General features: G+C 38.8%; 1 protein-coding gene across 1 annotated transcript in view; it reads right to left on the bottom strand.

Annotated features, from left to right (window-relative positions):
- LOC145983594 (KICSTOR complex protein SZT2-like) overlaps positions 1 to 24865 on the bottom strand; it is a 605385-nt gene that overhangs the window by 18216 nt on the left and 562304 nt on the right. Inside the window, exon 32 of the mRNA XM_083116658.1 lies at positions 18846 to 19019. Coding sequence (XP_082972784.1) covers positions 18846 to 19019 — 174 coding nt within the window. The remainder of the gene's footprint in view (positions 1 to 18845; positions 19020 to 24865) is intronic.

A 24865-nucleotide genomic window follows, 5' to 3' on the forward strand; every position in this document is an offset into this window, starting at 1 on the left:
CACACAAGTTTACATCGTCTTATCGACACTACAAATGAATGCATTCGTGTTTTAAAGGTGCTTGGTGTACCTGTTGAATCTTGGGACATGATTCTTGTTTATCACACAAGAAAGCTCAATTCAGAGTCAAGAAAACAATGTGAACTCTCTCTGCCGTCGCAAGAAGTGAATAGTTTTGCCGAGTTTACTAGTTTGTAGAACAACGTGCGCATGCATTGTCGTCAATGGCAAGTTAAAACAACAATTGCAGAAGTCATAACAAGCCTTCAACCTCCTCTACGTTCGTAACATCAGCTGTTTCCTTCTGCCCTAAATGTACCAGTAAGCAACACAAGTTACAAAAGTGTCAGGAGTTTCTTCAAATGTCCGTGCAAGATGTAACGCTTTTTCTTATATATTTACGTACTTTTGAAAAATTGCTACAACATTATTAGCGAAGCTTCTCTTACCATCTAGTTCATTCACTCTCTATTAGATGGCTGTGCATACGCCATCTCCTTTTCGATAGCTTCTGCCTCTGATGGCAACATCCCCAACTAAATCCTCGACCTCAGTTAGCTATAATTTCTGACTTTCACTTCTTCGCCGGCCAATGTAGGACAGAGAACAAATTTTATCAAGCTCCGGTGCATGCAGCTTACATCACCTGTGTACTTGTAACCAGCTTGTTTCACGATGTTAACAAGAAAGGAGCAGCCATTTGTAAAATTGCTTGACCGCATGTATCGTGGGAACTAAAAGTGAAATACATTTGCAAATGGTAGGATTGCAGATTAAGTGGTCATAAACTAAGTGTTCATATAAAATTACAATGGTCAAACAGGTATGTTGGAAATTTTACATATTTGGTGCTTAGTGAAACAGGAATTTGTGATAACCTCTGAATAGTGTTATTCGCAGACAGGCTGTCCACTATGAACTTATTCGTCGTGAAAAGATACAATGTGTTGGTCGGGACTTGTGAAACAGTTCTTTTTCTCTCTCCTCGAACTTAATTAAGTACTTTGACAACTTCGGCAGCAAGAAAGTCGTAAAATTCACTCCCCATTTTTACCGAACGTAAGTTTATTGTGCAGTGCTTGCTTGCAAAGTACACGCTTACCAAAAACTAGTATAAAAATTGTGAGAACTACAACTTCTGTAAATTAGTGTCAAGAAACGAATCTCTCCCTTTTTGATTGTGGATTAACCATGGATAACGAACTCGTTAAAAATTGAGATCGAACACTATAAGCAAAATCCTATTAATTAAAAAGGCAGTAATATAATTTTTGAGAAACAAGGAAAGGCGTTGACACTAACAGATCGCCCCCACCTTTATGCCAAAATAGTAGCATTAATATGACGTAATATAACGTATATGTGTATATAAATTTGTCCATTGGTTAAATGTTGTATAAATCAAGATACGTGTTAATTGTTGATGTCGAAACTAATGCAGTTGTTAACAAGATTGATTAAAAATCAAAAGCTAATCGTTAATGGATCAGTTGATGCAGAATGTGGATTGTAAATGAGCAATTGTACATATTAATGAATACTCATGAATAAATTCGGCGTCTTGTTGTTAACATTTGTTGATCATTGAAGACAAATTAGGTTAAAAACAATTCCTAGTTACGAGGTGATGGTAGTAGTAGAAATGTGCATGAATCTAATTAATGTGTCTCGTAAATAATTTGGTACATTGACATTGCAAGGAACGCACGCCACGTCATTACAAATTGCACTCCAACTATTGTGGAACATGGTGTCTTGCATCACTTGGCAAATGTTTGTGTACATAATAAGTTTTTCAACGAAGTGAGTGCTCTCTATCTTTTTGGTGTGGTGCCGTGTCCATGCACACCCATTCTTCCTGCATTGAATTGATACTTGAATGAGTTATAAGACATGGTAAATTTTGGATTTTGCCAAGATCGGCAAATAAAATTATTTATATATATATATTTATATATATATAAATCTCACGTGCAGTGACCTTCAGAGTTGAATCGTGTCTCAGAACTTTTCAACGTCCTTTTTGTGACTTGACTCGATATAACGTTCCATTGTCCCTTAAGGAAGATTAATAATTTGTGGCTTGCACAACTTAACATCCTATGTCCCCTTAACATGCTTCCTCCAAAATTCCTCTGGGTACTATTGTGTCTTAACCACACCTGACGTCACATAGAAAGGCACAGTTTCGTGAAAAATAAGGTGCTTTGCTTCAATTGTTTTCAAGAGCACAAAGTTACCTAGGCAACACACAAACATAAATGTTTCTGGTACAACTGAAAGGGGTGTTTATACAGCTAATGCTATGGCTAATGTTCAGTTTCTGTTGAAATGCAAAACACAACTGTTCAGTGTAAGGGCTGTAGTAGTAAAGAAAATTACAAGTAATTTACCAAGGGTGCAAGCACCAGGGGCATGCACTTCGTCACATATTAAGGGCTTACCCTTGGCTGATCCTACATTTAACGTGAGTGCTGCTGTAGATATTTTATTGGGCTGCAACATTTTCCCTTTATTGTTGGGAAGTGGACGCTGCGTGGGACCTCCTGGTACCCCTTCAGCATTGAAAACTGTCTTCTGTCGGGTGTTATCAGGGCAAATTGATGGTAGTGTTGATAATGCAAATACCAATTCAGTCTCATCTCTTCATGTATCATGTGAATTAAATACTAACATGCGTGATTTCTGGGAACTTGAACAGTTGCCAAATCTCAATCATTTAACATCAGAAGAGAAAAAATGTGAAGCACATTTCATAGATACTCACCAATGAGAAAATGGTCGTTATGTAGTTAACTTACCATTTAAGAATGATGGTGTGGTGTTAGGGTTTTCAAGAGAAACCGCAGTGAAGAGACTTAAAAGCCAAGAACGCAGACTTTCTCACTCCACTGAACTTCGTAAACAGTATAATGCTTTCATGACAGAATATAGAGAACTTGGACATATGGAACTTATCCCCCCGAAGAAATTGATAAATTGCCTAGTGAAAACTTTTATTTTACTCTTCATTCTGTATTCACCTATTCACATAGTGTTTGATGGAAGTTGTAAAACTTCTACAGGTGTTTCTCTTAATTACACATTCTTTATGGTGGCAAGGGCCTCCATTTTTACAGGAGCTACAATTACTTCAAAACAAGTGTGACACAGGAATGTAGTGAAGTGAATGTAGAACAGAAGAAGTCTGTTGTAAGCCTTGTGTCAACACATTATTTGAGAGGTATTCACCTCTAAATAAATTACAACGTGTAGTGGTCTAGTGTAAATGGTTCATTTCCAATGCCCGCAAAAAAACTAACAGACTGCATGGTCCATTGAGCACTAAAGAGTTGTGGGACACACTTCTTGTGTTAGTGAATCTTGTGCAAAAAACTGAATTTGCCAGTGAAATTAATGCTCTGCACAATGGTTTACCCTTACCTCCAGGGAGTAACTTTCATAGTTTAAATCCATTTTTTGATTAACTAGGTGTTCTTTGGGTGGGTGGCAGATTGAAACACAGTAACATTCCACACTGTGCTAAACATCCTATTTTCCTACCCAAGAAGCATAGGTTAACAGACTTAACTATTATATATGAGCACATTGTTCTTTTGCATGCAGGGCCACAACTGGTTCTTACAACTCTATGCCAGAAATTTTGGATAATTCATGGTCATGACAGAGTGCGACAATTGGTAAAAATATGTATAAATTGCCATAGATATAATTTCACTATATCAAAACAACTAATGGAAAACTTGCCATCAACTAGAGTAAAAGTTAGTAGGCCATTCTTACAATGTGGAGTGGATTATGATGGAACAGTAATTCTTATACGAATGAGTGGAAATTCTCATCGAAATTACAAGGGCTACATCGCGTTGTTTGTTTGCTTTTCCTCAAAGGCTATTCATCTTGAAGTAGTAAGTAGTGCAACCACTGAAGCATTTTTAGCTGCTCTTAGGAGATTTGTGTCTAGAAGAAGAAAGTCAAGTGACATGTACAGTGATTGTGGAACTACATTTGTTGGTGCAAAGAACTAAAGGACATCTTAAAATATGTAAACAATTACAAACACAATGAAGAAATAGCTAATAATTTGAGCAGTTTGGGTACACAATGGCATTCCAACACACCTCTAAATCCTCATGCAGGAGGATTATGGGAAAGTGGGATAAAATCGGTGAAATTTCATCTTAAAATAATTGCAGGAAATGCATTGCTCACATCTGAAGAATTGTGCACTGTGTTAGCACAGATTGTAGCGTGTTTAAATTTGAGACCACTCACAGCCATTTCCAGTGACCCAAATGATATGCAAGCTCTTACTCCAGAACACTTTCTGATAGGAGATGCATTGATGTCGGCTCCAGATAGAGATTTTACTACTTCCAAAATTAACAAGACTATCACAGTGGCAACTTACACAAAATATGATGCAACATTTCTGGAAAAGGTTGGTCTCAAGACTATCTCTCCCAGCTGCAACAACGTTTGAAGTGGAGGACACGACAGAGAAATCTTCAGATTGGTGATTTGGTTATCATCAGAGATGATCAGCTTCCCCCACAGCAATGGAAACTTGGTAGAATCAGTGAGGTTCATCCAGGTTCTGATGGACTAGTCAGGACTGCTACAGTAAAAACTAGTACTGGCAGTTACAAAAGACCAATTGTACAGCTATCTCTTTTGCCATTTAATAATGATTGTGAAAAATGAAAAACTGAACATTTGCATTCAATAATTGCAAGTATTTCTAGTGTACAGTATGTGTAAAATTGTTTCTTTCATATTTCTTTTGTTTGTAGTGAACCATTTAATTATTTTTTTAAAATTATATATTTCAAGCTGGGTGGCATGTTGGCTCCACCAACCATGTCCTTGGATCCAATATCGCAGCCAAGACATTTTTTGTGAACTTATAATTGCCAAAAAGGTGTTGGCAACACTGTCTTCGAGTGAGCAGCATCATGGCTGAAAAATGTTGTTATACATTCACATCCTTGTGCTAGGGAATGTTTATGTAATTGGTTAATTGTGTGTGTTATTAAATATGTATTTTACATAAGGTGAGTGTTTCTCCAGTTTCACACCTGCCCAAGCACCGAAAGTTTGGATTGCAAACTGGGATGGAGCTACACTCCCCGAAAATATGTTATCTCTAAAGAATGGAGAAAGTTCACGTGGACATTTTATTAATGTTCTCTTGTCTTGTTGTTACAGTGGTTTTTGTAAGATAGATTGAGATATGAGATTTGTTGATTTTTTTTAAAATTGTAAATAATATTGGAACAAACTGCATACACTGACAGTTGCTTTAGTTGAGAGCAAAAATGTTTCTTTATATACAATAGGCTAGTCCATTTGTAACATGGCATTGTTTCCACATAGTAGAGTAAATAAACAATTTCACCCGGAAATAATTGCAACACAAATGTTTCTTGTGCCAGATCATGCGGAATGGTATAGTGAATAATATATTAAAAATGCACCATCCAAATGTTTGGGGAAAATCTGCCATCTTGGAAAGTGGCGGCAAAAATTCACCTTAAAAATTTAAAAAAAAATATCTCAAAAATGGTACATTGTACACCAAAAGTGAAGATAACCAAAATGAAACAGAAGATTTTCTAAATTATGTTTTTTGTTTGATAGAGCTACCATAAATCTTAAATGATTGATTGTATGATTTGTTGTTTTAAGTTCACTTTATGCACAGAAAGGCTAATCGGGACTGGACCTACAGTTTAAAGGTGGGATCTGAAACACTATGTGCCTCCACCGGGTATCGGACCCGGGACCCCTTGATTACAAGGTGATGACATTACCGCTACGACATTACCGCTATGCCATCAAGGCTTAGAAAGGTGTAAAAATATTCTTTAAATTTAATAATTAGCATAAAAGTTGGTTACTGATGCAAATAACAGCAAATATTTAAGAAAGTATGTAATTTATGTCCTAAGTCACTGAAAAATATTCATAGCCCATGGTTTCCTCTAGAGGTTGGTTTTAGATTTGTGCCATTAGGGTCAGGGGTTGAGGATAAAAAGCATCGAATATTCTGTTTATGAATTTCCTTATGAACATAAACATTAGCCTCATCACTGTGAAGGACTTTTCATTTAATGGAAGCATATCACACTGTAATTGTTCGAGACAACCATTCATAATGCACAGCTCTTCATGGATGTATCTGATTAAAATCTTGTGCAATGGCATGCGAACTTCTCTCCCTAGACATCACTTTGATCTCAATGCATTATCGATGCACTAAACAAATGTTAAGGCATTTTTCTAACACCTCGAAAAGGAGCAAATTGGTACAAGAATTCAGTCATAACTTTTTACTGGTTAAAGATACATAAAAAAAAAACCTTCACCATTGCATTTCTCGTGAAATTCTAGCCTGATTTGATATCTCATATCACCCCCTTTCCATTTAAAAATCTGAAGTTGAATTCAAGATGGCGGACATCAAGATGGCCGCCGACCATGCGGGTTGCGTCAATATGGTTCCCCCTTGGCCTGGCAACGATTGATCATCTCCATTTCCATGTTGCGCGCTGCAGTGGCCTTGTACCGGGGGTGTTAAGTGACTTTTTGAGCCCCCCTGTATATCACTATATCATTCCGAACAATCTGGCACAAGAAACATTTGTGTTGCAATTATTTCTGGGTTAGGCCATTTTTTCCCATTCAATTCCTCTACTAACAGCAGAACCATCAAATACAGGGATCACATTAAGAATCTCAAATAAGCTGTACATGACAAAAAGCACATATACATCAGATTAAACAACAGCCACAGTAGTCCAGTTGGTATGGTGACGGACTGAGGGAAACCTGAATTTGATTTTAAAGTGGGTGATCACACACCAATTTTTACAACAATGTATCTGCAATAAGTGACTCTGGGGGTCACCCAGCCTCTAATCAATGAGTTGCCATGGGAGCAAACCTGGAATAGGAAGGCAGAAATAGCATGGATCTAATCGCATTACATACATGGCCAATAGGCAACCCTACCTTCACATTTTTTATGTGGCTACAAGGGACTTCCCCAATGGTGTATCGCCTTGCAATCAAAGGGTCCCGGGATTGATAACGGGTGAAGGCACATAGTGATTCAGATCCAACTTTAAACTGTAGGTCCAGTCCTGGTTAGCCTTACTGTGCATAAAGTGGACTTAAAACACCACCACACCAATGGTAAAAGCCCAAATTTGTTCGATCTGAGGAACATCTACAGGGAAGATTATCATGAAGAAAATATTTCACAATATTCCCATATTGTGGTGGCTCTCCATACTGTTGAAAAACTCTTGAAACAGTAGTGTATTCTATAAGCAAGGATGAAAAACCTATTCACTTCTTAACAAATCCAAGTAGCCCTCAGTATTTAAGGATTGTCAATGAAAAGTAGACCAACCACTTGCATTCCCCACACCATGAAACACATTTACAAACATCAATAATTCGGCTGGAATCTGTTGAATTTGATGTAATCATAGAATCACTACAATATCCTTTTTATTATTAGTGTTTATGTATGTTCAATGTTATTTTTCTTAGTGACAGCTATACTTCTTTTTTATGCAGTTTCCAATGTAACTTGCTGTAGGGATGGCCTACGTGACTGTGAAAGGCAGCTTGCAGAAGGCAGGTAGTTTCAAAATCTTGTCCTTTCAATCCTGAAGGGGGGTGGACAAAGCCCAATTTACTGTTTTCTTTTAATGCCTATATAAGGGAACCGATTCAGTAACGGGGATTGGCATTCTTTCGTTTTTTGGTGCCAGTAGAGTGGCGGGGCTAGTCAAATGGCTGGTGGTCAAGGATCAACCATTTGCTTTCATCGAATTGCATAGATATGTCCACGCATATTTTCTTGATTCGTCTGGTGACAAGCTAGTTTTGGGTGGACATCTGTTATTATTATTAGAGAAATGTCGTATCTGAGGGAATTAAGGGACACATTTAATTTCAAGTACAGTATATGTCTATGCGTGTCAGAAAAACTAAATAACTTGTTGCACAAAAGTATTAGTTTAAATTTGTTGATTCGATTCTGTCAAGGGTCCGGTTTTTGTTAAATCTGGGATTAAAGGGACAGTGACAGGGTGGAAAAGAATCATAACAGTTTTGTTTTTATATAATTTCAAGAAGAGCGCATAATTAGTTGTAGTTCGAGAAACTTGTCACGTATACTAGTGACAAGCTAGATACATTTTTTAACTAGTACTGCTGGTCTAGGCCAGCGTACGAACCTCTCATATATATATTACAGTGTTTCAAGTAAAGAAGCAGTTTTCATTATAAACAAGAAAAGGAAGGAATTCGAGAAACATGTCATGTATACTAGTGACAAGCTAGATACATTTTTTAACTAGTACTGCTGGTCTAGGAAAGCATACGAACCTCTCATATATACAGGGTGACCTGTAATTAGATGTATTTCCTGAAAGGGGTTAAAGTAGAGACAATTTGCAATAAATTTGACCATATGATACCCCGTCCGAAAATTAGTAGTTTTCAAGATAATCAAATTTCTATTGTTTTTTTTTAAAAAAATGACAATTTTCCACATAAAAATATAAATTGAGTAAACACTGCTCATTGTATGGCACATGTTTCAGCATTTTCTGATAGCTAACAAATAAGTGGTTCGTTGAAAAAAAAAAGGTTTTCCCAAATAACAATCACATGTAAGTAATGGGTGGGTCTAAACTTACAAGTGGTGATAAAAAAATACACTCTTAGTTTACTAGGCAACGTATTAATAACAAAAATGGTATGACACGAAGCGTACAAATTACTTAAATTACGTCCTTGAGTCATAAGCTATCCAACAAGGTACAAATGTTGCTAACATTCACATTTGTGTACAAGAAATAATACTTCATTCATTTTCATGTGAATGGAATCAATGAACATTACAATTAAAGAACATTACACACCTTGCTCAAAGTGGGCACCTCTATTACGAATGCAGGCATGCAAGTTTTTATGGACATTTGATCTCGTAACTCGTGGTGTGATGGTGTCCTTGATGTATTGAGCAGCTGTTAAGATCCTCTCCCTGAGATCTTCTTGCGAGTTTACCGGTGTCTTGTAAACTAAGTCTTTCAAGTGGCAACAAATGCAGAAGTCGCAAGGTGCAAAAACGGGGGATCGAGCTGGCCAGGGAATTCATTTATTTGGGCAATTTTCATCCAGCCACTGTCGCACGACCAGACAGAGGTGAGCTGGGCAGCCATCATGCTGGTAAATCATGCCACGTCTTGTGCCTAGAAGCACATCCTCCAACAATATTGCCATCTCATTCCTCAACAAATGTTCATAAGTGATGCCATTTAAGATTTGGGGCAGACAAAATGGCCTGATCAAATGATTGTTGATGACACCCATCCATACATTCAATGAGAATCTTCTCTGACTGGCTTTTTCTTTGACTTTTTTCGGGTTCTCGCCCTTTGGCGCACAATAATGCGCATTATGGACATTGGTTACACCGTTCCGGTCGAACATTGATTCATCCGTCCATAAAATCTTGCTGAGTTAATCTGGATCTTCGAGATCAGCATTTATTAGAAAACCACAAAAATCCATCCTCCTGGAAGGGTCTCCCTCCTCCAAAGCATGCACGGGTGTGTAGTGGTATGGATAAAGCCATGCTGTATGCAAAGTGAACCACACATTCCACTGACCCATGCCAAGTTCCTTGGCCACAAGTCTCGTTGAAGTAGTGGGGTCTCTTTGTAAACACTCCAGTATTTCCTCCTCTGCTTCAGGATCAAACTTGCGAGTTCTATCTGCATCACCTTGCCGTTGTCGAACCAAAACTGTTTCCTGGATGTGCCGGTATGTCGTCCAAAACACTCGCGCGTCTGGTAAACGGCAATTAGGGAAACGACACTCATATTTTCTTCATGCTGCAGCTGCATCACCATCACAAAAACCCATAACAGTACAAAATATCAGCGTATTCTTCATTCTCGAATGCAGCCATTATTGAACATCACAATAACAACATTAGCACCTATTCTATCACTTATTTATTTCGTTGGTATTGCCATCTAGTGAGCGTCATTTCACTGCCATCTACTGGGCTGCATGATTTACATTTGTATCACCTGTTTACGTGATAACACAAGTATTGTCTTCTAGTTGGCATACAATGTAACATGTAACAACCAAAGTGTGAGTAACAGCAGCCCAGATAGCGCGCTTCTAAGGAAATTCACATGAAAATGAATGAAGTATTATTTCTTGTACACAAATGTGAATTTTAGCAACATTTGTACCTTGTTGGATAGCTGATGACTCAAGGAAGTAATTTAAGTAATTTGTCATACAATTTTTGTTATTAATACATTGCCTAGTAAACTAAGAGTGTATTTTTTTATCACCACTTGTAAGTTTAGACCCACCCGTTACTTACATGTGATTGTTATTTGGGAAAAACTTTTTTTTTTCAACAAACCACTTATTTGTTAGCTATCAGAAAACGCTGAAACATGTGCCATACAATGAGTAGTTTTTTCTCAATTCATCTTTTTATGTGGAAAATTGTCATTTCTTAAAAAAACAATACAAATTTGATTATCTCGAACAACTACTAATTTTCGGATGGTATATCATATAGTGAAATTTATTACAAATTGTCATGCGGGTAGGGAAGGGTTTAGCGAGATGTGCTAACCACAGAAAGTGATATGTGGAGACTGACAACCAAGAAGAAAGCGAATATACGTAGTGGACATCACCATTACATAGAAAAACAAAGATGGTAGTGGCGCTGCGCTAGGTTGCATATGTGTCGACATGTTCACTGTGTGCAGAGTGGAGGTGTCAAGGGAACATCATCACAGACATTTAAAACTGTCTGCCATTAACTTCCACACAAAAATGACAACACCGAATCAACGATTGTCTTGTGTGAGCAAACAACCCTGCGATGTCTGCTATCGTTGCTGCGGCGAGATCCACAGCTGACACGACAGGTGTTTCGTATACAAGGTGTTTCATCTCTTCCCATAGAAAGAAGCACAGGGTAGTGATGTCCGGCGATCTTGCTGGCCACAGCACAGGTCCACCACTACCAATACACCGATTGTGGAACAAGTCATTGAGGAAGTGACGCACATTTTGGTCGAAATGTGGTGGTGTACCATCATGTTGGAACCATGGTTCTTGCCTCAGTTACAAGCGCACGTCCTCCAACAGTTCAGGCAAAACATCACGAAGAAATGCATGATATGTACCACCAGACAGGCGAACAGGGGAAATGTACAGCCCAATCAAATGATCATGCACTATCCCACACCACACATTAACCGCAAACCTGTGCTGATGGTGTACCATGAGAATTGCATGTGAATTTGCAAAATCCCAAACGTGACTGTTTTTACTATTGAATATGCCCATTTTGGTGAACGTTGCTTCATCGGTCCACAAAACCCTGTTCGCAAAATTTGGGATAGTTTCCATCTGATGCAAAAACTATTGGCAAAACACCACACGTGGGCCAAAGTCCTTAGGTAAAAGGTCTTGTACCTTTTGGAGTTTGAAAGGGTACATATCCTCTTTGGGCATGATGCGCCACACATTAACATGGGAGGTGTTGTGGGCACTTGCTATAGTGCACGTACTGGTGTCAGGACGATCCCTGACAGCATCTAACACCGCATCCACAAACTGATCTGTGCACACACTTCGTGGTCTTCCAATTTCTCGATGGGGTGGTAGCACTGATCCTGTTTCCTGAAGTCAGTTATGCACTCTTTGAAAGAAGGTGTGCGACGGCAGCCTCCTATTTGGAAAACGTACTGCATGGCTATTACTTCCTGTCTCACCATAAATGAGATGCATGTCTACCAGCTCCTCTGCGGTGTATGCAGCCATCCCTATTGCTGGATATCTGCCAGCCCGTAGACAAACACTAGTGCACTGTACACGATGTGCTGTGTCTGTCAATAACACCTAGCAGTGCCTATTGCGAGGTTTGCCCAATTCACCAAGAAACGCCAAAGTCAAGGTCACACTTCGGCCTTTCTGCAAATATCCACAACACAATATCACGACCAAAAACATTGCTCACATTACATCGCCCTGGTCGTCCATGCTAATCACTCTATAAAACCCTTCCCTACCACCATGACTTCAACAGACCCATTCGCTTCCTTTAGGGAATCCCTTGCACATAAACTTCACACATCTGCCATGTGCTTTTTTGAATAGACCATGCCACATTTCTTTGTGGAACGCCCTTCGCCACGGTCATATGGTTGGCCATTGTGCCACTATTTCCTTGTAAACATAATCTTCGCACTTTTTTCCACTTCAATAAATCCGAATGGGTGCCGTTTTCAGCATATCGTCACATGAATTTCTGTGTTTATTTTCACTTGTAGAATCACCTCCTACGCATTGGAAATGAACTTTAGAAACACCCTGTGTATATAGTCTTTCAGCCCAAATATGCATTCTTGCAGCATTTATAAATAGATGTGTATAAATTTGACTGCCCTTCCCAAAAAAAATACTGCCAGAGCTCTGTTCCTGCATCAGCTACTAAGATTAGGCAAATTGTCCACCACTATTGTTGTCCTTTTATCTGCATTCTATTAGGGAATGGATTTGTACAGAGAGTTTCAAAATTCGCACAACACAAATCTTGATGGCTCAGAACATGAAAACCATAAGAAATATTTACACAAGGTTTTCTACATTATAAAGCCTCATCAATTTAGATATTTTTCAATTTACAACATTATCAGTTTACTCCATGTAAAAATTCTATAAATTTTAAAATTGTGAGTATTAAAAAATTAAGAGTACAGTCAACTCTCGATTCAACGACCTTTCACAGTTTCCGGGAAAAGGGCCGTTATTTCGAAGGGGTCGTTATTGGAATTTGCACCAATTTTCAACTTAAACGGAGCTCAAACGGACACAAAGATGCCAACACCATGTATCCTGGTAGTTATACAACCTGTTATGCACAGGACGCATGTTGTGAGAAGGAAAATAGAACATGAAAAATTTTTCAGAATAATTTAAAATAATGTTACTTTCTTTCAATTGTGCACAGTCGTTGCTTTTCCAGGAAATTCTTACAATTCTTGTTCATGAGAAACCCATTTGCACCGAGACCTATGGAAAGGAAAACAATCTCTCGCTTATTGCAAGCGAAACTCGAAGAATATTGACACCAGTCACACTAGCACCAGCCAAAGTCGGGAGATAATCGGGCAGAATGAATGTTGGATTTTATATGGGTCTACTGGAGCATTGTCTGTTACAAGATTAACTGGTAAGATTAGATCTCACGGGAGAAACAACACAACCTTTCTAGGCAAAAAAAAAAAAAAAAAAAAAAAAGGCGGAGCTGTAATTTTAGTTCTGGTTCGGCTGTGTAAAATACATCGCAAAAAAAAAGTCATGTTTTCTTTGCTTCAACTAACTTCATTCACCCTCCCCCCTGCCCCTTTCAAGGGAGCAGTCAATACTCCTTCCTTGACTTGCATTGTAATCCAGCGTGAAAAAGGAAATGTGCAACTTGCAATGCCTTCACCCAATGCATATTCTAGGACATGTCATTAAACAGCGTCCCAGACGAAAGTCATTCGGATTTGGAATTGAATTTCACTTTAAACTGTATAATTTAGTCCCGATTAGCCCATCATCATAAAATGAACTGAAAACAAGCTCTATGAAACTGCGCATTTTCACATATCAAAATGGTAGATCGTTATTTACTCTCACGTTAATCGATGATTTAATGTTGGATTTAGGAGTATTCTCGATGTCAAACACCCACTCCTCCAAAAGTTTTTCCCTTGAATAAAGTTTTTTTAATCAGTCTGAGCGACCATTCCTAAATTGAGCCCTTTTTTCCTTTCCTTTTCACGTGGATGGTTCTGAAGAAATGCAGATGTGAATTAAATTTAGTTTTGCTTATCAGAAGGCGCAGAACATGAAGTTATTTTAACTCTTGTTTTCCTTTCTGGAGATCGAATTTCGTTATCATCAAATCAAAACAGCTTTGCGAGATTCAAAACCAGGCGCGGTTGGCTGTATAGCGCAAATGTGCAGTGAACCCCCAGTAATATACAAAATAAACAATAACTGAGAAGTTCATAAGCGTAGAGTGGCAAATTCTCTTAGTGAGAAGGAGAAACCGCGGGCCAGAGCCAGTCAGCTCCCCTCTTGTTCCGTTTCGTGCAAAGTCTCCGCTGAACCTCCGCAAGCCAACCCCTACCATGCTAAAAGCTTAGGGCGGCTAGCAGAAGCTCGACGCATACATATGGCGAAAATACATGCAGTCTGAGACTGGAGGAAGGCCGTCTCGTCAAAACGGACATGCGCAGTTCGTAGGATCACCAGTGAGCTGGAGTGAATCACGCTCTTCTCTCTTCCAGTGTTGCACTATGTGTTTCAATTTGAATTCATTTGGCATTCTCTTTGTATTTTTATATTTTACAAGACTTATTAGATTAATGAAGAGGGTGTAATATAAATGTAGAGGTAACACCGAACGAAAGCTAGAAGTAAAGATGATGGGACAAATAAGATAAATATGATAGAAAACAACTTGCCTACACATTCAGAGTTTTCATCTTTAAGATGGAAACACTTCAGGTGGAAGGAGCCGAAAAGTCAAAAATAGCGCAAGGGCGAGGGGTTGCTTATCGGACAAGACTTAAACAACCTTTTGGACTTCTTACGTCAGACTAAATGCTTTCGTTGACATGTTAGGTTTTTTAGGTTTAGTTGTCTTAGAATATATACACTCAATTTTCGGGGCTTACCGTGCTTGACCAAAAATGTAATATTTGCTATTTATTCAAGCCTAACCTAACAATGAAGGCATTTCGCACTTACGTCAGAAGACGACCAAAAAGTTGTTTGGGTTTCGTGCGATCAGTTATACTCTTGCGCGAGAGGGTGTTCGAAGGGATGCGCGCATTTAACTTTGTTACGTGTCATTGTCTCCATACTTGTTAGTTTGTTTTGAAGTGTATGGCTGGTGATTGAAATATATATGGCATAGTGATACGTTGAGTGAAGTGAGGTGGATTGTGTATTGGAAGGAGTGTAGTTGTTGCTGTGCGAGAAGTTAACATATTGCATAGAATAGAATCTAATCGCTTTGATTTAGCGATATACTTTCGAATAGTTATATAAGAATTATCTTGTAATCAAGGGGTCTTGGGTTCGATTACTGATACATACTCATTTTAGCAGGCAGAGATTTGTATTTTTTAACTGTAGGTTCAGGATCCAGTTCCAATAATATAGTCTATTTGACAGTGGTGGGACCAGAAAAGAGTTGGCAAGAGTGGAAGAGGTAAAATTGAGGCGAGAATATTTTCTGAATTCTGAGATACCCCTAAATACAATACCATACGAAAATCTTAAATTAAAATGATCGCCCCCTACACACACACTCCTTGGTGCTGTCACTGTTCACTGTTATCTGAACATAAAGCAAATTAACTTTGTCAGTAATCTACCGGCCAAAATTTGATAATTTTCCCAGTACTATCTCTACGAACAAAAGCGTGTAGTGTCTCAAAAGGTTTAGATAAGTCCACTTTGCATAATTTTGGTGAACCCCCAGAAAAATTATGCACGAGCCGCGCCTGTTCAAAACAATAACTTTTTCCTTCACACTGGATGAGTCATTGCTGTTATCGGCAAGCAAGAGCTTTGCAGACGCTAGACAAAACACTGGCGCCAGCTGCATCATAAAAACAAGAAGACCGGCTGGAAGTTCGAGCAACAGGTGGCGGAAGAGAAAAATCCCAGCATTTTAAAGATAACGCAACTGTCGAAGACGGAACTTTTAACAGCAGTATAAAGAAGAAAGAAATGACCCTTGCTTTACGTTTTACCATACAACAGACAATAATACGGGTAATATTTCCTATGCAGACAACAGCATTAAAAAAAAAAAAAAAAGACCTGAATTCTGAAATTATCAACATTGCCATGCACACCAGTGGCGGAGAATAAGCTGGGAAAAGGGGGGGAGGGTCACTTTTTTTTTTTTTTACTGCTATGGTTTTTGTTCGTTTTCAAGAATATATCCAGAACTGGTTGCCCCATTTTAGATGTCAAAGGAAAGTAAGAGGGGTGGGTCCACTTCGACCCTCGTCTGTAATCAGCCCGTGTGCACACACGAGCAAGAAAATCGTGGCCGAAACAATCGGCATTCCCCCTCCCCCCCCCTCCCACGTTTGCTGACAGGGAAAAAGGGAGAAGTCAGTCAGCCAACAAAACACTTTTTTTTCAGATATTATGACATCGACACAATTGGGAAAACGTATGAAGTGGGAAACGGGGTTTATGATGCACATAAGATCGAAGTAAACTTTTGTGGAAACCTGGATGACAACGCATTAAGCGGGTTGACGATATTTAGTTTGCCTATGTGGTTTTGATTATCTCTAACAGTTTCGCTTTTTTATGAAGTGTTGCAGGGAACAAAGAACTCGTTTTTAATGAAAGCGGTTACTGGAAGTTGTCAGCTATAAGGCCGAGAGTTGCTCACTCACGGGAACCTGCTGAACTCTAGGTCAGAGCTGGACTGATGGTCCAGACTTCCAGGTATTTTGGAACATACCGACGATCTTCTCTCTCAAGGTGGTGTATTTATCGATGAAAGAGCTTGACCTGCCATATACATTGGCAGAGATTGCAAGTCCAGCAGTCATTTCAGGCTGCCCCCCCTCACCTGCGAGTTTTCAGCAGCTCTTAGGACAAGGAAACAAGTCAAGGTCGATTTAAAATAACATCCAAGCACATTCGATCTTCTCTTCTCACCTATCCAAGAGCAAGCGTGGCAAAACAAGCCTGGCACGTTGGGTAGCAGCCGTCGGGTGCAGGGTAACATTGGTGTGCTTGAGGGAGGGGAGGGCAGAGGTAAAGTGCTATTGGATATCACTCAAGCATGGTGTGGTGGTGTCTTTTTTTAATTCAGACCCAATTGTGAGCTGTAGAGCGCTCGTGAAGGGAATGAGTGGAAAAAAAGCAACGCATTTTTCGGCCGATTTCCTTCAATTTTTCAACTTTTTTTGAAATTTTTCAACTTTTTTCTAAATTTTTCACAGTTCCCGGGAAAAGGGTCGTTACTTCGAGGGGGTCGTTATACCCAGGGTCGTAGAATCGAGAGTTGACTGTATTTGAAAACAAAATCATTAGAAAAATTTTTGGACCTAAAAGGGATGAGGAGACAGGCGAGTGGAGAAGGTTACATAATTTAGAACTACATACAGTAATTTGTATTCATGTCCAGATATTATTAGAATACTTAAATCAAGAAGACTTAGCTGGGTAGGCCATGTGGCACGAATGGGAGAGGAAAGAAGAGTTTACAGGATTTTTGTTGGGGAACCTGATGGTAAGAGACCTGCAGAAAGGCCAAGATGTAGATGGAGGGATAACATTGAGATGGACCTAAAGGAAACTGACATCCTCGTCATCAGAAAACGACATCCTCGTCAGCTTTGATGTTGTTTCCTTGTTCAAAAGAGTTCCAGTTAAAGACACATTGGAACTTCTGGGGAGCCACTTTCCACCAGAAATAGTAGAGCTCTTTCACCACATGCTCACTTTGACATATTTGCTTTACAACTGGAAATATTATGAACAAACCGACGGAGTGGCCATGGATTCACCACTTTTACCAGCCATAGTGAATTTCTGCATGCAGCATTTTGAACACGAAGCCCTGAAGGATGCATTGCATCCGCCATCCTGCTTCTACAGATATGTGGATGACACATTCGTAATTTGGCCACATCGATGACAGGCATTACATAGTTTCCTTGAATTCCTGAACAACCGCCATTCAAACATCAAGTTTACTATGGAGATAGAAGAAGATGGCTGCCTCCCATTCCTGGACATTCTAATCTGCCACAAACCAGATGGAACACTTGGGCATTGTGTATACAGAAAGCCCACGCACACCCACCTCTACATTAATGACCATAGTTTCCACCACAAGGCTCAACGTCTTGCGGTTCTCAACACACTAGCCCACAGAGCAGTAACCATTTCGGACGAAGATAACCTACATTCAGAACTCAACCATCCTAGAACCAAGCTACACCAGAATGGATACAACATCATTGATATCAACAGGACAATCAACAAGGCAGTGACATTTCAGCGGAAACCAACCCTGGATAACAGTGTGGTCCTTAGAAGAGCCAATTCTTCACCACCCAGACCAGCCGAACATGGGGATGTGGTCCCTTCACTACACAGCCCCCCTGCTAGCAGCAATACAGGATAATGTCCCACTACAACAGTTTTACCTTTTATTGGGCACAATTCTGGGAAATTTAGTAGAATTCTCGCAAGACACGGAGTAAACAAAAATATCACTTCCAACACACATGCTGGAAGTCAACAATCTCCTGGGACCATCGGGAATAGATGGAAAGCTGCGAGCATAAAGAAAAACCATAATAATCAGGAACAGACCAGGCAGATATTTAAGACATGACCATACTTCACAATCAAAAGTCAGACTCTTCATATGTTTTTATAATTTGTACTCTTGTATGTATTTTAAATGTCTTTGTAATTGTATTGTACAACATGTATGGCATTAAAATATGTGACAAATATTTAGAATCTACAAGTAAAACTGGTGGCCTCAGATTCCCTCAGATTATGTCATACTCCTTCAAGCAATAAATATATCAATAAAACTGGAAGAATAAAAAAGGAAATTATGTAACAAATGCAAATGATGTCTTTGTTTATCTATTAATGCACTAGGACATACGTGGCACCAATTTGTGGAGGTGGTGGTACGTTTGCACAAAAAAAAAGTCACATACCTTTGCCCTGAAATGTGTCTTCTCTTTCCTTTGAATGAAATGCTGTGGGTATCTCTTCATTGTCAGTTTCCTTCCTATCACAAATCGCATTTATTGAATCACCATCCAATGAGCCCCTTGTAGTTGATGCAGACAAAGTGTCAGCCACTCTTTTGTCAAGAATCAGCTCATTGCCTTGAAAGGAATAGAACATAATGCAGTATGAAACAGGAAATATTATTGTCACAATGTTGTATAATATACAATAATTGAACCATTATTGTGCATTACAGAAGTTGAAAAAATGGATGTAATTTATCAATCAAAAACATTATACATGCCACAGGTGAAGTGCATAATGGATATGTACTCTCTTTCCCAGGTCTTTCTCTCATAAATGCTGGGAAAGAGACTACATATAAGTTACACAAGCCACCATAGCACCAGGACTTAGCATACCTGCTATGTAACCATCCTCAACTCATACACACTGCCTTAATGACAGCCACATATTTTCAACATTTTCCATCGCATTCACCCATCATCCAGCAAAACGTCAAACACATTTTGTCTAATGCCTGTTACTGACTTCTCCCATCATCTTACTACAATGCAGTGCCATACTAATTTTTTCTTTATACATGTCAAGACTCCTACTTTCCTCTCCCACTGCCGCACATTTCTCAGCTGTGAATTTCGTTCTGGTTTGGCTGTCTAATCAGATGGCTGCTAGCTAAGTGTAAAAAAAAGAAAGGAAATAAACATTCAGTCTTCGATATGAAAGACATGCAGTGGAACTGCCTCAACCACCACATGCCTCTCCCACCAATTTTTCATGTTAGGATTTTTATTGTGCCAGATCAGATATTGAGATGTCAATGGACGATGTACAGTACTTAAACAAAGTGTTCTGGATACAGTTTTAAATAGTGACATGTAGAATGGTTTAGATTTCACTTTAAATTATACATTTAGTCCTGATTAGCCCATCAGCATAAAATGAACTCAAAACAAGCCTTATGAAACTTGCACATTTTTAAATATCAAAATGGGGGGGATCATTATTTACGTTCATGTTAATCAACAATTTATAGTTGGATTTAGGAGTATACTGGAGGGCAAAGACCCACTCTGCCAACTCTTAAATAATGATTTTTTTATCAGTCTCAGTGTGTGATTTATTTATTTGTAGCAAGTGAATGGTTCTGAAGAAAAGTGATGATTATATATTGAAATTTATGTGCATTTCCTTCCAGCACTGTTCTGAGTGTTCAACATGTTTATTCTTGTATTAGTTGCAAAATAAAAAATACAGTATTGCTTATCAGAAGGTGCAGAACAGAAAGATGCTTTCACTCCTTTTTTGTGTCCAAGAGATCATATTTTGTTATCTTAAAATCAAAACAGCCTTGCAAGACAGCACATGAAAAACAATAATTTTTTTTTCCCCCTTCACATTAGATGAGCCATTGCTGTTACAAGCAGATATTGGCAAGCCATGATTTTGCAGCCTCTAGATGAAACACTGGTGCCAGCATCGGCATAAAGACAATAAGACCGGTGGGAAGTTAGAGAAAGTCCTCCACAATGCAACTGGTGAAGACAAAACTTTCATCATCAGTGTGAAAAAACAAAAAGAAGATCATTGCTTTACATTTTACCAAACTATCAATGCAACAGATATACAAGTAATATTTCCTATGTGGACAGTTCCATTCAAACAAAAAATGGGGGCCTGAATTATGCAATTATCACATTGCCACACATACCAGTGGTGGAGAATGAGCTCTTGCATGAGTAGGTAGATTACTTATTTTCTTCTTTTAACTTGTCCCAATCTATATTCATTGATGGTTTTTGTTTGTTTTGAAGAATGTATCCAGGACCCAAGAGACTGGTTGCTTCATCTTAGATGTCAAAGGAAAAGAGGAGGAATGATGTCATTTTACCTGTATGCTAACTGTTTAAGACATCTCAAGGAAGGGGGCTCCACTTCCACCCTCACCTGTAATCAACCTGTGTGCACACACACGAGCAAGAAAATTGGGGCTGAATCTGGCCCTTTTTATTAATTACAACAGTGATGGTGCCATTTTTTTTTGCCCCTACTGTCTCTTCACTCATTTTTTCAGTTGCCACAACTGTACAACACCCAAGTCACATTATCTGCATTGAAAAAGTTACTCTGCCCCATGCATAACATACCCACGATTGTTGACAGAAATTTGATATGTTGCATTTTTCTGTTATAATCAACAAAACCGTGGCTTGTCCATCTGAGAAAAGAGAAGAGAGAAGTCACTAGGCCAACAAAACAATTTTTTTGGCAATTTTTTTGACATCAGCACAGTTAGAAAAACATATAAAGTGAGAAACGGGAGTTATGGCAAAGACAAGATTGAGGTAAATTTAGCATGGGCTTTTGCCAGGATCTGGATGATAATGCATTAGGTGGGAAAATGGTGAGACTTGAAAGTTTAAATTTAGACATAAAGAGCAGATCGTTATTTAATCTTGTGTTAATTTATGGGTTGACGATCTTTAGGTGGCCGTTATGACTTTGATTATCCATAATGGTATCCCTTCTTATAAACTGATACACAGATTAGAAAAAAAATGTTTTGTATGAAAGCGGTTACTGGAAGTTGTTGGCAACAAGGCCAAAAGTTGCCAAGTCATGCGAAACTACTGAAATTCTAATTCAGAGCTAGACAGATGAGCAAGACTTCCAGGCACCACACATCTGTATTTTCAAACATTCATGTGATCGTACCTTGCATTTCTCATGCAGCACTGATAAATATTTCCAAAGTGGTGCCTTTAGCGACAAAAAAGCATGACCTGCCATGCATATTAACAAATAATGCAAGTCCATTTGGGCTGCTTCCCCCAAGTTGTTAGCAGCTCGTAGGACAAGGAAACAAGTCAAGGCCAATTTAAAACAACATCCAATCTCTCTCCACATTCTATCTTCTATTCTTGACTTATGAACGTGTCTACTTAAAATTAAGTGAAACCAGTTTTGTCAAGGGGTCTTGTAAACAACTTCGGATTAAATGTTATCTGTATTTTGATTCATCTGTGTCAAAATGCATTAAAAATCCTATCTTATTGACTGGGGAATGGGAAGAACTTCAAAATGAAGGATACTTTGTATTAACCAATATCATATTAATAAAGTTTTCCTGTATATTGTATTAATATTGTTTACATCAAATATTGTACAGCTGAATTGTAACAATATTAAGATAATTGATAATAAATAATAATAATAATAATCATATGTGGGTCATTATGGAATTCATGGCAACTACTTTTTCCTGCCAAGGAGGTGGCAATACTGCAATGTCAGAATGTATGTTTGAAAGCCCATTGTATGTGCTTTTGAATGCCACCACTTAAGCGGTCTGTGCGAGGGGAGGAACATCAGACACACATTGGAAACTTGTACTGTAAGATAATCATCGTTTCATCCATTAATACAGAAAGATAATGTATTTGGTCATGTTCAATACAAACTAAGTAGTCTTTCATATTGAGCACAGTTGTTGCCATCAATGAGAAAGGCATGCAAGTCATTAATGTGTTGTACCTCTCATTGAAAATCTGTCACATAAATGTCCTCTTTGGTTGCAAAGTGTTTTCCATGGCTTCTTTACTTTGGGACTCGATTTCAAATTTGCATGGACTGGAGTCTGGCGAATATGGATGGTGTTCCAAGACCTCCCACCCCCACACACTGGCAGTTTGGTTGCTCGTAACATGTGACCACTGTCCATAAACCCCATCTAGTGGTAGTATACAGAAGCAAATTAGCTTTCAAACATGCATTCTGACAACGGAGTGCACCACCTGTTTGGCAGAAAAAAAATAGTTGCCATGAATTCTATAATGGCCCACATATGTGTGTATCTGACAGATCTGCGTATGTAGGTGGGTTGTAAAATACATAAGTTTCCTTGTGCTGTAACATTTGTTACAAAAATATTGGAGTCATAGTATGCATATGATTATCTAGCAACATATATTTCCTGCAAGTAACAGTCATCATTTTTCCCATAAGCATGAAAACACAGGTACAGCTATGCAAGCTATGGTTCATGCCTATAATAGGGTTCCCACACACCTGGAAAACCTGGAGAACCTAGAAATCCCAGGAAAACAGAAAAAATAAAATTCTCAGGTGAAATTTCATGGATAATCATCTAAATGATCAACAAGTCCCAATGAAGTACATCTAAGTGGGTGTACCCAAAAGAAACCGAACTAATTTTTTTGTGAACTTATTTATTCACAATTTAAGTACAAAAATTCAATCCCCTTTAAAGTACCCTCCACTTGCATTAAGACACTTGTCCCATCTTTGATTCCATTTTTGAAAACATTTTTTAAAGTCATCTTTTGTGATGCGTGACAGCGCCTCCGTCGTTTTTTTCTTCACCTCAGCAACATCAGCAAAACACTTTCCTTTCATGTCTCCTTTCATTCTAGGAAACAAAAAAAGTCGCATGGGGCAAGGTCGGGTGAGTATGGGGGTGAAGAACAGGGGTCATACCATTTTTGGTCAAGAATTGTCGTACAGACAGGGCTGTGTGAGCAGGGGCATTGTCATGATGGAAAAAACAGTCACCCGACTGCCACAAATCCGGCCACTTCCGCCGCACACTGTTGCGCAATTGTTTCAAAACTTCCAAGTAGAAAGCCTAGTTAACTGTCTGACCCTGCAGAACAAACTCAGAATGGACGACTCCTCTCACATCGAAAAAACAAAGCAGCATTGTTTTAATGTTTGATTTCACCTGACGAGCTTTCTTGGGGTGCAGTGAACTTGAAGTCTTCCACTGGCTTGATTGTTGCTTCGATTCGGGATCGTAAGCATAGCACCACGTTTTGTCACCTGTGATAATTCTTGGAAAAAAGTTTGGATCATATTGGGACTCTTCTTTCAAAGCACGGCATGCTTCCACGCGACCTTGTTTTTGTTCAGCAGTCAACAGTCGTGGCACGAATTTGACAGCCACCCTTTTCATTTCCAAATCGTCTGTCAAAATTCACTGCACTGAACTCCAAGTCACTCCCAACAGCTCCACAATTTGTTCAATGGTCCGTCGTCGATCTTCGTTGATGATTTCACGAATATTTTCAACATTGGCATGTGTTCGGGCCGTGGAAGGACGACCAGAATGAGGTTTGTCATCAATTGACATTTCACCATTTTTGAAACGGGAAAACTACTCAAACACTTGAGTTTTCCCCATAGCATCATCCTTGTACGCCGTTTTTAACATTTCAAGAGTTTCTGTTCCACTCTTTCCGAGCAAAAAGCAGAATTTCACCGCCGTACGCTGTTCCCGAAAATCAGCCATTGCAAAAACGATGATCACACAAAACAGCTTTCACTCTAAACTCCGCCGAAATGTGTCCTGACCTGCTTCAGCGACGGCAGTCGGCTTACGGACTCAGAAGGTTCGCTCTATGGGCTCCTAGCGGCAAAACGCGGTACTACAAAAGCTCTGCCCACCACAAAATTAGTTCGGTTTCTTTTGGGTACGCCCACGTATAAGACTAGAATATGCTCCTACCTGTTGATAATAACAATTACAAAAAATACACACAAATGATAACTTCAGTAACTTGCTTTACAAAAACTGCATTGAAGATACAGGTTTTACATATATGTTGATTTTGTATTACAGGTTAATTACTATAATGTTAATTTGTAAATTTCTGTTTCTGAAAGTGTGAAAATACAGCATGAGACTCCAACATTTTGAAAGTTTATTTCTATTCATTTCAGATCATACTGTTGTGATTCCAATAGGAGGAGAAGCAGAAACTCAAAAAGTTTATGTGGTAATGTTGTACTTTGCACTAGAACCACAGTGGCCCTAAAACAATAAATTGTTTCTAAAATAGCGGTTCCAAATGAGCATGCACAGGTTATGTGGCGGTATGCAGAAACAAAATCCATTACTCAAATGCAATGAAACTTTCGTTGTGTGTAAAAAAGGACCATCCAACATTCAAGACTATAAAGAAGT

The sequence above is a fragment of the Lepisma saccharinum genome, chromosome 2 (assembly GCF_977018435.1).
Source record: "Lepisma saccharinum chromosome 2, izLepSacc3.1, whole genome shotgun sequence".
NCBI classification, from domain to species: Eukaryota; Metazoa; Arthropoda; class Insecta; order Zygentoma; family Lepismatidae; genus Lepisma; species Lepisma saccharinum.